The sequence below is a fragment of the Arachis ipaensis genome, chromosome B07, assembly GCF_000816755.2.
Source record: "Arachis ipaensis cultivar K30076 chromosome B07, Araip1.1, whole genome shotgun sequence".
Taxonomy (NCBI): Eukaryota; Viridiplantae; Streptophyta; class Magnoliopsida; order Fabales; family Fabaceae; genus Arachis; species Arachis ipaensis.
In genome coordinates, this window is record NC_029791.2 from 120,323,468 (window position 1) to 120,339,849 (window position 16,382).

At 38.8% G+C, this 16,382-nt stretch overlaps 1 protein-coding gene across 1 annotated transcript; it reads right to left on the reverse strand.

Annotated features, from left to right (window-relative positions):
* On the reverse strand, positions 4,748–6,100 carry LOC107607855. Its single transcript, XM_016309756.1, has one exon. The coding sequence runs from the start codon at positions 6,098–6,100 to the stop codon at positions 4,748–4,750; it is 1,353 nt and encodes a 450-aa protein (XP_016165242.1).

Sequence of the window (16,382 nt, forward strand, 5' to 3'; positions counted from 1 at the left end):
ATAAAGAGTACATTTAATAATATCCATAATGAATTCAATAAAGAATACATTCAATCATAAATAAACAAATAATAATTATAAATGTTTTTTATAAATTATTAAAAAATAAATATTTTCTAAAAATATTTATTAAGATTTAGAATTTAGTCTTTAATATTTAAAATTAGTGAAATATTTGCCAAAAATATTATATTTGTTAGTCAGTTAGCATTATTGAATTTATTAACCATGATAATATGCAGATCATTAATTGGTTTTATATAAAAATATTTTTATTCTATTTAGTATTTAATTTTAATAAAATATTAATTAATTTTGAATTTAGTTATTATGAATTCTTATATCTAAGAATACAAGTTAAGATTGTTATTTAAAAAAATTTTAAATTTTTTATTTTAATAAATGCTCAACAAATCATTAAAATAAAAAAATTATGATTTAAAATTATAATTTTGGTAAAATTATAAAAATTTGAATATTTAATGATTTGTAGAAAATATTTTTAATTATTATTTTTAATAATTTATAGAAAATATTTATAATTATTATTTTTAGAAAATGTTTGATTTTTAATAATTTATAAAAAATATTTATAATTATTATTATTTTTATTTATTATATTTATTATGGATATTATTAAATGTACTTTTCATTGTACTCTTGATATACTTTTGGACCATATATAAATTGATGTAACAATGATTTAAACATATGTAGTTTAAGATAGTAGTGTTTACTTAACTAAATTATACTCAGATGGTTATTACTAAAGAAAACATTGCAATATGTGGTAATACGCATTTTGCGGCGGTTCAAACAAAACCGCCGCAAAATATAAAACAATAAATCACTCCGGGGTACATATAGCGGCGATTTTCGAAAAGATGCTGCGAAATGCAAACATGATTGAAATATAGCGGCGGTTCGAGAAAAACCGCCGCTAAATGTTGGCCTAATTGCAGCCCCAACCCTAAACCGCCGCTATATGCGCCGCAAGTTGTCGTTTCGCGGCGGTTTCACACAACCGCCGCAAAATAACCGTCGCTATCTTAAGGAATTATTGTAGTGATAATGAAAGACATGAGGACTATTAAATAATAAATAAGAACTCAAAATAAATTAAAATTATGTATTTAATGTGATTTACAAGTAAAAAATTCACGTTATTCATTTGAATAATATTAATCATGTCGCATAATTAAAAAATCAAACCTCAATGACAAATTAAGGTTAATACTGTAATAACAAATTTTTAAAGCTAACGTAAAACATTATTATTTTCATGAAAACAAACTTATTAATGACTTAGATTAGCAATGACAAATTAAGGTTAATACAGTAATAACAAATTTTTAAAGCTAACGTAAAACATTATTATTTTTATGGAAAAAAACTTATTAATGAACTAGATTAACATTAGCATATTAATATAATTATGTTTATTATGTTAAGTGTTTCCTTAACTTGCATCACATTTGTAGGGATAACACACATTCGCCCTACTCCAACGGCGAAATCCCAAAAGAATAATGTTTTCTTACCTTGCATCACCTTTGTAGGGATAACACACCTTCGCCCTACTCCAACGGCGAAATTTCAAAGGCATAATGTTTCCTTATGAATTTTCAGTATGGTCCGAAGGGGGATCATCATGGCGACAGAGTTGTCATAGGTGAGGCAGCGGATGGCAGAGGTTTGGAACTTGGTGTTAAAGGAGGTGACCTCGCGGGTTTGTAGGAAGAGCTTGAAGAGTTCAAAAGAAGAAGCAACCACGGTGGGCATGGAGCCAAAATAGAGGGAGAAGATAGGGCCATGGCGCTCGGAGAGACGGATGAGGGAGTGGTGAATGAGAGGGTCCAAGAGGTGGAGGTGTCCCACTAAAGGGAGGCTAGACTTTGGGCTCGGAGGATTTGGAATTTCACCGTTGGAGTAGGGCGAGGGTGCATAAAGAGTGTTATCACTAAGAAGGTGATTGCAAGTCGAAGAAACATTATTCCTTTGGGATTTTGCCGTTGGAGTAGGGTGAAGGTGTGTTATCGCTGCAAAGGTGATGCAAGTTAAGGAAACATTATTCCTTTGGGATTTTGCCGTTGGAGTACAAGATGTCTCTGGTACGGGTTGAGAGATGGATTGAGAACTTGCGGGTTGAGGCAGATGCCAGATCACTTGACTGGAGCAATGGGGAGGTACCTGCAAAGCCACTCCGACGCTCAAGTCAGAATGGATCTGAGAGGTATAAGGTGTGAGGAATGAATGAATACCTGGAGGGACCTGGGTCCTCTATTTATAGGTGATGGTGAATATCTTATCTTATCTTATTTGGCTAAGATAAGGGAGACGTTTGAATTATCTTATCTTATCTTACTTGACTAAGATAAGGGAGACGTTTGAATTCGAAAGTTGGTTAGGAGCTCTAGTGGGTCGGTTCCGGGCATTATGGAAGGGCGAAGCGGGTCGGACCCGGGTAACCGGGTTCGGGGACCGTTCCTGGTATAGGATCCGTGGGCCGGATCCGTAACAGTTGCCCCCAGAGCGAGAGAGTGAGGGTGCTCGGTCTCATCGCTGGAGGAACTTTTTCCTTGCCGTTGTGGTTTGGTAAGGAGATCGTTGTTTTGGTTTTTCCGGTCGAGGTCTACGATTTGGGGAGTTCCTGGCCGTTTCATGGTCAGGCGAGGAGCGCGTTGTTTGGGCGTTTCATCACATACCGGGTTTGATGACCGTTCCAAGGAAGGGCCCGGAGATCGGGTCTGTAACAGTTGCCCCCGGAGCATGAGAGTATGCTTTCTTGGTCTCAATGCTAAGTTGTTGGAGAGTCCGATCCTCTATAGTTTGGGAGACTGTGAGGGGCCTGAAAACGGCGTGACATCATTCTGCACCAATTGCTAGGATAATGTTGGTCAGTCTGGCTTTCTGCAAGTTGGAAGACCGTCCTCATGCTTGTTTTGTGTGGCCTTTTTTTTTGGGCCGTTATTGTGAACTTATTTTAGACCTCTTAGTGGGCCAATTTCAAGACTTTGTTTATTTAGCTTATTTGGATTTCCATTTTGTTGGCTTTGCGGGTGATCGATTCATGAGTCACTATTTTTTTATTTGGATATCTGTTTTGTTATTTGGATATCTGTTATGTTGGTCTCAGGGTGATCGATCCCCGGGCTAACATTTTTTATTTGGATACCCGTTTTGTTATTTGGATATCCGTTTAGTTGGCCTAGGGGTGATCGATTCCCGAGTAGCCGTTTACTTATTTGGATATCCGTTCTGTTGACCTCGGGGTGATCGATCCCCGGGCCGCCATTTTTTTTATTTGGATACCCGTTTTGTTATTTGGATATCTGTTCTATTGGCCTAGGCGTGATCGATTCCCGAGTAGCCGTTTACTTATTTGGATATCCGTTCTGTTGGCCTCGGGGTGATCGATCTCCGGGCCGCCATTTTTTGTTATTTGGATATCCGTTCTGTTGGCCTCAGGGTGATTGATCCCTGGGTAGCCGTTTACTTATTTGGATATCCGTTCTGTTATTTGGATATCCGTTCTGTTGGCCTCGGGGTGATTGATCCCCAGGCCGCCATTTTTTGTTATTTAGATAACCGTTCTGTTATTTGGATATCTGTTCTGTTGGTCTTGGGGTGATCGATCCCTGAGTAGCCGTTTACTTATTTGGATATCCATTCTGTTATTTGGATATCCGTTCTGTTGGCCTCAGGGTGATCGATCCCCGGGTGTAGCCACGTTTAGTTCGTGTCGTCGGACGGGGCAATGCATTTGAAATAATGAATTTTATTTGCAGTTTTGGGCCTCGTTAAAACCTCCCGATGTGGGTAGGAAAGAGTGCCCAGTAAGAAAATATACGATTGAATAACTTAAGCAATAAATGAAAGTGAAGAAGGCAAAATATAAAAGGTAAAGAGATAGTCTTAAACGACCTCAATCTTGTTGCTTTGGAAGGATGTTTCTACATATAGTAGCACCGTAAGTTGGTGGAATTTCAGGATCTTGGGAGCTTGGTCCCATCTAGTCTTTCGAGCCTCTAGGCTCCTTTTCCGATTACCGTCTTGATTTGGTAGGGACCCTCCTAGTTGGGCGTGAGCTATCCTTTTCTGGGAGTGGGTAGACCGATGTTGTTTTGTCGTAAGACGAGGTCTCCTGGTCCGAAGTCTCGTCATACCGTGCTGCCATTGTACCTTAGGCTTATTCTCTATTTTAGGGCTAGCTCCCGTAGGTGTGCTATACTGCTGACCTTGTCTGCAAGGCCCTACTTTGCTTCTTTGTCGTTTCCTCCCATGGTTCTGCGTGGACTTTGGTGTGCATCGAGGTCGGAAAGGAAGATGCATGCCGCGTCTCGGGATCTCTTGCGTAGGGCTAGGCTGGTGTTGTCGTATTCTACTGCGGTTTCCCAGTCTCCGTGGATGGTTCCGACAGAGCCATCTTCTGCCGTGAACTTCATTAGAAGGTATTTGGTAAAGATGACGGCGGAGAGGTCGTTGATTGTTTTTCTTCCGAGGATGACGTTATAAGCGGTGGAGTTCTTGAGGACCACAAACTCGGACAGGATTGTCTTCCTCTGGCTTCCCGTCCCTATGATAAGGGGAAGAATGATGGAACCGTCTGGCTTGAGGAAGTTGTCTCCGAGTCCGGTTACTCCGTTGCGGTGTGTCTGGAGGTTGTCATTGCGGAGTCCGAGCTTGTCGAATGCTCCTCTGAAGAGGATGTTAGAATCTGCTCCCGTGTCCACCAGTATTCTTCTTACTAGCCCAGTTCCAATCTTTGTCGAGATGACGAAGGGGGCGTCTTCTGCCGAGGTGCCATGCTGGCAATCCTCGGGGGAGATGTTATCGCTCTATTGTTGGTGGCGGTTGGGGTTTGGTCTCTAACTGCCAGGATCTTGAGATCCTTCTTCAATGCTGATTTTGATTTTTCTGGGGTGTCTTTCCCTGTGATGACGTTCACGATAATGGTCGGATCTGTTTTAGGGCTTTTCCTAGAGGCTTGTCTCTGTGTCCTTGGGTTACGTCCTTCTTTTTCTGGTGATCTGTCTTTTTCCGTGCGTCTTGGTTCCCTGATGATTTTGGCAAACTCGGAGAGTTTGCCGTCTCGTATGGCTTGCTCGAGGGCGTCTTTTAGGTCGAAACAATATTGTGTCCTGTGTCCGCATCCTTGGTGGTAGTCGCAGTACAGGGTCTTGTTGCCGCCCATTCTTTCCTTGAGTTGTCGGGCCCTCGGGAGAATATCTCGATCGGCTATTTGGTGGTATATCTCGATGATCGGGGCCGTCAGAGGTGTGTTGTTAGAGAATTTTCCGATTCTGGGGGGTTGGTTTACGTTTGCTGGTTTGGGATGTTCTTTATGGTTTTCTCTTGGTGGGGGGTTATGTCGAGGTGTCGTGCTGCCGTGTCGTGTGCTGCCGTGCTGCCGTTTATTAGCGGCTACGACTTGGCTTACTTCCTCATCGTTTATGTACTCCTTTGTGACGCTCTGGATCTCATGCATGGTCCACACCGGTCTGGTAGTGAGGTGTTTTCGGAAGTCTTCATTCATGAGCCCGTTAGTTAGGCAAAGGCTTGCGACTAAGTCCGTGAGTCCGTCGACCGTTAAACATTCATCGTTGAAGCGATCGAGGTATTTTCTCGTGGACTCGTCTTGTCTCTGGGTGACTCTCAATAAGCTGATGGGGTGTTTAGCTTTGGTGATTCTGGTGGTGAATTGGGCCATGAACTTCCGTGAGATATTGTGGAAGCCAGTTATGGATCTGTTGGGGAGGGCGTTGAACCATTTAATCGTTGGCCCAGCTAGGGTTACCGGGAAAGCCCTACCTCGGACCGCGCCAGCGGCCCCTTCCAGGTTCATCCTGGCCTTGAAGGCCGTTAGGTGCTCCTGGGGGTCTTTGGTTCCGTCGTACTTCATATCCGTAGGTTTGTCGAAGCCTTTAAGGAGTTTTTCTTTCAGGATTCTTTCAGTGAAGGGAGTGGCTCTCATTATCACGTGGTCACTTCTTGTGCGTTTCGCCTCTTGATGTCGTCGGTCGTCGTCCGTGTCATGTTGATGAGCCGAATTGCGTGAGACACTGCGATCATACCTTTTGCCGTGTCGTCGTTCAGGCATCCTGTCGTTTCCGTGGTCACGGGAGATGCTAAGATTGTATCTCTTGGCATGTCGCCATTCTGGCGATCCGCCGTGCCTGGTTTCATGGCGAGATCTTGATCTGGAGGTTGCGTGACTTCCATTTTTGGCGTTGTGCTTTTCTTTGGGTGTAACTCGGCCTTTGAGTTCTTGCACCCGGAGGCACAGCTCTTGGATTATCTGGACTGCCTTCTCTCCTAGGCCATCGGGTGGTCAGGCTTCAGTGGGAGGACAGTTGTCCTCTCTTGGTTGTTGCTGGGTTGGGGTTGGTTGGCGATGTGCCGCGTTTATTATCCTCCCATGGGTGGGAGGAGTGTTATCTTGGAGTTCGGAAGTTGGGGTGTTGGGTGGAGGATTGCTCCTTGAGGTTCTCCGTTATGCCAACACGATTTGGCTGTCCCCCACATCTGTGCAAGAACCTTGAGAACTTTCTTGATCTCTTGGCTCCTAAGAGGTCTGAGCTTGGCCACGGTGGTAGCGTTTAAGGAGGTCGTTCATGATGAGCTTCCTTATGAATTTTCAGTAAGGTCCGAAGGGGGATCATGGCGACAGAGTTGTCATAGGTGAGGCAGCGGATGGCAGAGGTTTGGAACCTGGTGTTGAAGGAGGTGACCTCGCGGGTTTGGAGGAAGAGCTTGAAGAGTTCAAAAGAAGAAGCAACCACGATGGGCATGGAGCCAAAATAGAGGGAGAAGATGGGGCCATGGCGCTCGGAGAGACGGATGAGGGAGTGGTGAATGAGAGGGTCCAAGAGGTGGAGGTGTCCCACTAAAGGGAGGCTAGACTTTGGGCTCGGAGGATTTGGAATTTCACCGTTGGAGTAGGGCGAGGGTGCATAAAGAGTGTTATCACTAAGAAGGTGATTGCAAGTCGAAGAAACATTGTTCCTTTGGGATTTTGCCGTTGGAGTAGGGTGAAGGTGTGTTATCGCTGCAAAGGTGATGCAAGTTAAGGAAACATTATTCCTTTGGGATTTTGCCGTTGGAGTAGGGCGAAGGTGTGTTATCCCTGCAAAGGTGATGCAAGTTAAGGAAACATTATTCCTTTGGAATTTCGCCGTTGGAGTAGGGGCGAAGGTGTGTTTTCCCTGCAAAGGTGATGCAAGTTAAGGAAACATTATGCCTTTGGGATTTCGCCGTTGGAGTAGGGCGAAGGTGTGTTATCCCTACAAAGGTGATGCAAGTTAAGGAAACATTATTCCTTTGGGATTTCACCGTTGGAGTAGGGCGAAGCTGTGTTATCCCTACAAAGGTGATGCAAGTTAAGGAAACATTATTCCTTTGGGATTTGCCGTTGGAGTAGGGCGAAGGTGTGTTATCGCTGCAAAGGTGATGCAAGTTAAGGAAACATTATTCCTTTGGGATTTCGCCGTTGGAGTAGGGCGAAGGTGTGTTATCCCTGCAAAGGTGATGCAAATTAAGGAAACATTATTCCTTTTTGCTCTCAGTTACACGCAAGAAATCTGAGTTTGATAATTGCTCTTCTGGGTTATCCGCCATGCCGCCACAACGTTGCAAAGTTCCCACAGACGGCGCCAATGTACAAGATGTCTCTGGTACGGGTTGAGAGATGGATCGAGAACTTGCGGGTTGAGGCAGATGCCGGATCACTTGACTGGAGCAATGGGGGAGGTACCTGCAAAGACACTCCAATGCTCAAGTCAGAATGGATCTGAGAGGTATAAGGTGTGAGGAATGAATGAATACCTGGAGGGACCTGGGTCCTCTATTTATAGGTGATGGTGAATATCTTATCTTATCTTATTTGGCTAAGATAAGGGAGACGTTTGAATTATCTTATCTTATCTTACTTGACTAAGATAAGGGAGACGTTTGAATTCGAAAGTTGGTTAGGAGCTCTAGTGGGTCGGTTCCGGGCATTCTGGAAGGGCGAAGCGGGTCGTGCCCGGGTAACCAGGTTCAGGGACCGTTCCGGGTATAGGATCCGTGGGCCGGATCCGTAACATTAAGCTAAATGAATTCAAAAAACAAATGTTGTATGTTATGTTATTAATTCCATCTAAAATTTGATATAATAATAGATAATAGATTATAACCAACTTGGGTTGGTCGAGTGATCAGCTCACTCGTCCGCTTAAGTAAGTGTCGGGGGTTCGAATCCCGCCTTATGCATGCAGCAACCCATTGGCCAGCGGCAGACCCTTAAATGGAGCTCAGATTCGCGACGGATTAGTTCTTGACCTGTTGGGTTGGGGAATACCGTGGAAACCAAAAAAATAGATAATAGATTATTTATAGTTGATTTAGTTTAATCAATCAAACAAAATAAGATTAAAAAATATCTTTAAGAAAAAGCTATGTCAGTTTATAAATAAATGATTGAAATTCAATTTGGTATATGTGAATCAATTAAATAAATTAGTATGATATATGAATTAATCAAATCAATTAGTTATATAATTTATTTGTTATAATTAATGTAATTTAATTATTAAAAAATAAATTGAAAAATATTTTCAAAAAACATATCGTGTTAATTCTATCATTAAATGCAAAAATTTAATTTTAATAATATATAATAAATAATAAATAATAAATAGATAATAGATAACAGACGGATAAATAATAGATATGTTCAAACTAAACTCTTGAAGAGCAAAAATAGTAAATTTAAATTAGTTTAATACATTCTAAAACTTTATTGATTTTCCTTTTGATTCCTTAACAACAAAATACCCAAAACATTACACATAAATGGTATGACGTAAACCCTTATCAACCAAATTAAAATAAGATAGGTTTGTAACTTTGTTTATAGAATTTACGTGTGTGGAAGAAACATTTTCTAATCCTACTCAGCCACACCCTTGAATATTAAATAAATAGCCAATTCAGGTCGAAGAAATCAACAATTCATGGAATTGTTTTTCATTAATTACTTGACTCCCAAGTCAACATTTCTTGCAACACACGCAAACCTACTAAGCTACTACTTCTTATATATAAATATATATTTCCACCATCTTATCTTCATAATTCGTTCTCAACAAAAACTTAAATAATCTCTTGCTTTGATTTACCTTGTTTTGTTTTCCTAGCTAGACACAGACATGTCTATGGCAGGGTTTGATCTCACCCAAGCTTACGTGATGCGCAAGTTACATAAGGAGAAGAAAGAAGACAAAGAAAAAGAAGGTACCAAGAATATCGCTTCCCATGCCGAATCGTTGTTGTTCGGATGTGGTTGTTTCTCCATTAAGCATGACGGCCGAGGGCGAAAACATGGTGCTGTAATAGATTTTAACATAGATCATTCGTAAGAATACACATAATTTAAAGTTGAGAAATGCTATTTGTACACCAAAATCAGTCACTAAAATCAGCCACCAATATATTTGTGTATAAATACATGTGTGATTTAATTTATTTTCATTGTGTATTTGTATTCTAGCATGTATTTTATATTAGTGGCTGACTTTGGTGACTGATTTTGGTGTACACGTAGTATAACCCTTTAAAGTTTTGGGTTGGTTTATGTGTGGCTATGACTCCTCTCTTCTATAGTGTTTTGATTAAATTTTAGTGTATGAATCACTAAATATATTATGCATTGTTTCTATTTCTTTGTAAATTGTAAGGTTTAAAGAAGAGTATATTCTTAAATGCTGGGGTATTATGTATAAATTGCTCAAGAAAAAGTGCGTAAGAGTAGGAAACGAGGGCTCGTAGCAATTAGCAAAGGTGTTAGGTATGAAGAGAGCAAAATGCAAACAAAAATAATATATTTCTTCTAAGTGATATTTAATTTAATCTTTCAAATCTTCAACAAATCTTCAGCCTTGTTATTATTGTTAGTCGTTTAATAGGCACTTTAATCTTCTAAACATGCTTATTAATCTGTTATTTTTCATATTAATTTATGAGTTTAATTTTGATGCATTCACCGTGTAAAATATTTTACACAATTTTATAATCATAATTGTTTTTTTGATAAATGTAATGTTATGTGATTGAATGTACGTGTAAAATACAGTACATCAAAATTAAGTTCATTAGTTTATTATTTGTAAAATGATAATAAAAATAAGTATATAACATTAATTAAGATGACAAGGTTTTTTTTTTTTTTGTAATACATTATCTTAAGTTCAGGTATATATTAAAAAACATATTTTATGGTATTTAATTGAAAAAGAATTAGACATACACCAAACTTGCTATTTCATTTGTTTATATATTAGTAGAACTAGTAGTGTATCTCTGTGCGATGCGCGGATGGTGCTATATAGTATATTTTATTTTTTTCTACATATATACAGCTATGTTTAATAAAATTAATATTAAATTATAGTGCAAAACTTAATAATTTTTTTGGAATATAATAATATTAAATAAATTTTATGATTTATCTGTGTAAAAAAATGTGTGACGTGATATTACACATAATAATCTAATTAAACATAAAAATTTATTAATGATTAATTATTTTTACTTATATTAATTATTCTTACTTACAATTTTATAATGTTTATTATTACTAAAGATTTAGTTACATTTTAATGACTATTTATTTATTAATTTCGTATGCGATTTGTTTCGTAAGAATCTTGTTTGAATAATAATATGCTTAAAATAAATATTCATTTTAAAATCTTTGTTCCTAAAATGTTGTTGGAAGAATATAATTAATGGATATGGATATTAAAATATTAATGCTTGCTTAGTTGTTTAAGATGGATATAAATTTTGTATAGAAGGTAAAAAACGTTTCCCTATAAAAAAGTTTAACTTTTTAGCTAGCAAAAAAAGAGTAACACTGGATCCATTAAATGTGAATTTATGGAGATAGTATTATATATTAATTTTGAATTGGCTGAACCCACCTACTTCACTTATAATTGTTGGCTCATAAAAAGGTTCATCTTCCTTCGTTTAAGTGGCAAGGAGAAACGCCAAAAAAATCCTAAACCCTTTGCTAGTGATCAAGTCTATGGGATCTTCCTTACCAACAACCTCTCCGATCAAATCTACACTTGTTAATAATGGTATTAGCTTCTGTGGAATAAACTCAAACTTTTTTAAATGCATAATCTACCCTATAAGTATATATGACACTCACCAAACATTTCGAATCTGGTAATTTGTCAGCAGTTAGAAGATCCACATAGGACTTAAGACAGAAAGCCTCAAGGAAAAAGCTTGGCTTCTTAAGATGATTGTGTTGAGATTTCTTATGCTTAATTATAGGAATTCTGTAACTTATTTTTAGGGATCTCTTTTTGTAAATATGGAAGCTATAAATTAGGATACTAAATTATAGGGTCAGTAGCTAACCGATAGGGTCTAGAATAGTAAACATTTTTTCTATATATGTGTACATATACGTTGAAATAGCAAAAGAGAATACAATTGGTTTTCTTCTCACAAATTAAACTTGGTATCAGAGCCCAGGTTACGTTTAGTACAATGGGCAAGTCAGAGTCTGACCCCTCTGAACCCTCTGGCACTAAGACTGCTCCAATCATTATTCAATCTGAAAATTTATCTTTCAATGCTGGAATTGTCCTCAATGAAACGAACTATGATGTTTGGTGCCAGATGATGGAGATGCATATTACTGAGAAGGAGAAACTCTCCTTTATTCGTGGTATAACAGCACCACCGACTGAAAGATGCAAGTTACGACAAGTGGTACACAGACAACCAAAGAGTCAAGAGATGGCTATTGATGTCCATGTCTCCCGAAATCATGAAGCGATATATCCGTCTTCCTACTACTCGTGAAATTTGGAAGGCTTTATCAAAAGCTTTCTATGATGGGCTGATGAACTGCAAGTTTTCACCTTGAATCAGAGGGCTTTCTCTGCCAAACAAGATGGCAGAACACTTTCTATCTATTATGGTGAATTAATCGAAATTTTTTGGTGAGTTGGATCATCACAATAAAGTGAGTATAGAATGTGAGAAAGATGTAGAACTGTATCGCAAATCCATTGAGAGACAAAGGGTGCATATCTTTCTTGTTGGTTTGGATTGTGAGTTCGATCAGATTCGTGGTGATATTTTGAGAAAAGATCCAATCCCTAAGTTAGAAGAATGCTACTCACTGGTTCGTTGTGAGTCTGTGCGGCTTGCAACAATGAAAGGAGAATCTGAGAAGCCTGAAGCTTCAGCCCTTGTTAGCCGGAACCGATCCACTCAACACAAATCCAATCCCAACCAGCAAGATCGAATAGGTTCCAATCATTATAAATCTACTGCTAGTGCTAACAAATCCACTTATAGATGCGCCCATTGTGATCAATCTGGCCATACCAAAAGTCGCTATTTTGAACTTGTGGGATATCCGGACTGGTGGGATCATAATCGTGATCCACGAAAGAAGAATTCACACAAGAACTCCACTTCTGCAGTTGTAAAATTAAAGGCAGAACAAGATATTGAGGAAAAAGGCCCGGCTTTGGTAGCAACAGCAAGTAATAGAGGTAAAATTTTAAATATTTGCGCACCTGTTTCTAATAGTACATGGATAATTGACTCTGGTGCTTCGGATCACATGACCTTTGATTCTAGACAGGTTCCATCCCTTAAACCTTTCTCACAAAAATTTGTCTCTACTGCTAATGGTACCTCAACTCCTGTTATAGGAGAAGGATCCTTGTCTCTTACTGATACTTTGAATTTGGATTCTGTTTTAGTTGTTCCATCCTTGGATTATAACCTTTTGTCAGTATCTTAAATCACCTCTGCTTTATTTTGTGTTGTAATTTTTTGGCCTGAATTTTGTGTGTTTAAGGACATCCAAACAAGGTAGACGATTGGTTGTGGTGTTAAGAGAGGGAATCTATATTACTTAGACATGGAGTCAAAGAGTTTGAATCAACTGTGTCAAGCATTGACAATGGACAACGATGAAGCAACAAAAAGAAAATCTGATATCTGGTTATGGCATCAACGTTTGGGACATGCCTCATTTGGTTATCTTAAAAAATTATTTCCTAGCTTATTTGTAAAATTTGATATTTCTAGTTTCCGTTGTGATACTTGTGAATATGCAAAAAGCCATCGTGCTTCATTTCCTTTGAGTTTGAATAAAAGTTTAATTCCTTTTATGGTTATACCTTGGGTGGAGCACGCTGGTATGTCACTTTTATTGATGATTGTACAAGGATGACTTGGGTGTGTTTGATGAAATCCAAAAGTGAGGTAAATATGTTGTTCCAAAAATTTCACAAAATGATTTGTACTCAATACAATGCAAAGGTTAAGGTTCTACGAAGTGACAATGGAGGTGAATATTTGAGTTCTAGTTTTCAACAATATTTGGAAGCACAAGGAATCATTCATCAAACTACTTGTCCTGAAACACCCCAACAAAATGTGGTGGCTGAGAGAAAAAACTGTCACTTATTGGAAGTTGTTCGTGCATTATTGATAGAGGCTCATATGCCATTGTGTTATTGGGGTGAAGCACTTACATCTGCAGCATATTTAATTAATCGAATTCCCTCCAGTACCATTGATTTCAAGACACCATACCAAGCTCTTACTGAAGCTCCTACCACAACAAACTTACCTCCTCATGTCTTTGGTTGTGTAGCATTTGTACATCTTCATAAACACCAGCGCAACAAATTGAGTCCTTGTGCATTGCGATGTATTTTTGTGGGATATGCTACTTATCAGAAAGAGTATCGATGTTATCACTCTCCAATACAAAGAATGTTTATTACATTGGATGTCGTCTTTCATGAAGACACAATGTATTTTTCCCTTCAGCCTGAACTTCAGGGGGAGTACCAAGAAGAAGTTCTGACTTTAGATCTTCAAATACCAAAAGAAGTAGAACTCTCTACTAGAGATGAGGTTGCTGAACTTAATGCCCAAGATATGGATGAGTTGAACTTGGGTAATGGTGAGCACGTAGAAAGGGAAGTATCAAGTCCATCATCGGCATCCGAATCCCTCGAACCACAAGAAACTAATACACCAAACAACCATTCGTCAGCTGAGGATGCTCCTGATATGGCTGAACCATCTAGAAAACAACTACCACCACATCACACCACAGGTATCCCTAAACCCACATATGAACCTGAGATTTCTAGTAAGGTCAAATATTCTATGAGTCATTATGTGTCTAACCACCGCTTGTCTGAATCAAATCGATCATTTGTAAATCAATTATCTACTGTATCTATTCCTAACAGTGTGCAGGAAGCCTTAGCCGGCCCGAGATGGAAGGCAGCTATGAATGAGGAGATGAAATCTTTGAAAAAAAATGAGACTATGGAGCTTTGATGTGTGGAAAACGATCCAACACAAAACTCACCGGCAAGTGTACTGGGTCGCATCAAGTAATAATAACTCACGTGAGTGAGGTCGATCCCACAGAGATTGAAGGATTGAGCAATTTTAGTTTAGTGGTTGATTTAGTCAAGCGAACGAGAGTTGATTTGAGTGATTTGTATCCAACAGAAGCCAAATTGCATGAAATTTAAAGGGAGAGGGATAATCGACAAGAATTTAAAGTGCAGAAGAATTAAAAGAGCTGAATCTTAAAGTGCAAGTAATGTAAATTGCAGAAACTTAAATTGCAAGAAATGTAAATGGCTGAAGCTTAAAGTGCAAGAAATGTAAATTGCTTGAATTATAAAGGGAATTGGGATTGCAGAAATTAAACAGGGAAAAGTAAATTGCAACAAGCAGGAACGTAAAAGATGAAATTAATTGCAGTAGATCTCAAACAGAAAATGTAAATTCTCTTGAAGAAGCATTCAACAGAAGGATTAAAAGGAAATTTCAGATCTCAGGGGTCAAGAGACTAGAAAACCAAGTCTAGATCTCACTACCTTCCTTGATCCAATTCAGAAATCAATTGCAACAAATTAAAGATCAAAACAGTAAGAAAACTTGAATTCAAATCTCAATTCTCCAATGGTACAATGAAAGAAACAAAAAGAGATCTCAAGGTGAGATTGAGACAGAATTTCCTCAATTCTCAACACCCAAGACTCAAACAAGAATTGCAGTAAAGAAAACGAGAAAACCAAAGAGGAAGAGAATTGAATTCTCCTCCCAGATCTAAGTTACAGTAAGTAAAAATCCTCCAAGAGGTGCAAATTCAAAAGTAAAAATTGACGTCCTTTCTAAATCAAATTAACTCCTATTTATACACTTTCTTCTAATGGTCTTGGAGCCTTGAATGTGGGCCTTGGCCTTGATGGACTTGGATTGAAGATAGCCTTGATTGGTTGCTCCTGAGCTTGTGAGAAAAACCCTTTTGCAATTTGGACTCTGAGCCTTTAAGTTTGAGTTGAAGTTTGAGGAAAACTTCAACTCAAACGTTGGCTTTGAAATTATGCAGAAAGGTTTTTCATCTGTCATTCACGTTTGAGTTCAAGTTTGGGGTCAAACTTGAACTCAAACGTTGCCCTTCCAGGATCACATTTAGTGCCAACGTTTGCCTCCAAGTTTGAGGCAAACTTGGACGCAAACTTGGCTTCCCCTGGGTGCAAGTTATATGCCAACATTTGCCTCCAAGTTTGAGGCAAACTTGGATGCAAACTTGGCTTCCCCTGGGTGCATATATTTCACCAACGTTTGCTTCCAAGTTTGCGGCAAACTTGGGCGCAAACTTGGGCTCCTCCAGGGTATAATTTTGAACTCTTCCCAGGGTGGTTTTGCTGTCTTCTGCCATCCCTTTTCTTCAACTTTCCTCCAAGCCTTTTGGTCACCTGTCATCAATCAACAAATGCATCAAAGCTTTGCTAAAATCATGAGACTTATTATCATTGTTGACATATAAGCAATTATGGCACAAAATCTCATGAAAATGCATCAAATTACTCTTGGTTGATTGAATCTAAATACACATAAATTTTCACCCAAATGACTTACTTGTAACTCAAGAAAGTGTATAAAACCTATTAAAAACAGTGAAAAATTGCTTAAAAAACTAGGATAAGATGACTTGTCATCAAGCTTGTTGATTGTCCTCCCGGGAAGAAAACAGTCGGATGCAGATGGGTTTATACAGTGAAGTACAAAGCAGATGGTACAGTCGAATGCTTTAAAGCGAGACTAGTGGCTAAAGGGCACACTCAGGTCTATAGAATTGATTATACAGAAACATTTGCACCTGTAGCCAAAATCAACACAATTCGAGTCTTGTTGTCTTTAGCTTTGAATTTGAACTGGCCATTACAACAGTTTGATGTGAAGAATACCTTTCTACATGGAGAGTTGTCTGAAGAAGTCTACATGGACCTTCCACCAGGATGCATGATACCAGAAAAACACAC

Coding starts and splice junctions, on each gene's coding strand:
- LOC107607855 (XM_016309756.1), bottom strand. CDS start 6,100: ATGCCTGAACGACGACACGGCAAAAGGTATGATCGCAGTGTCTCACGC.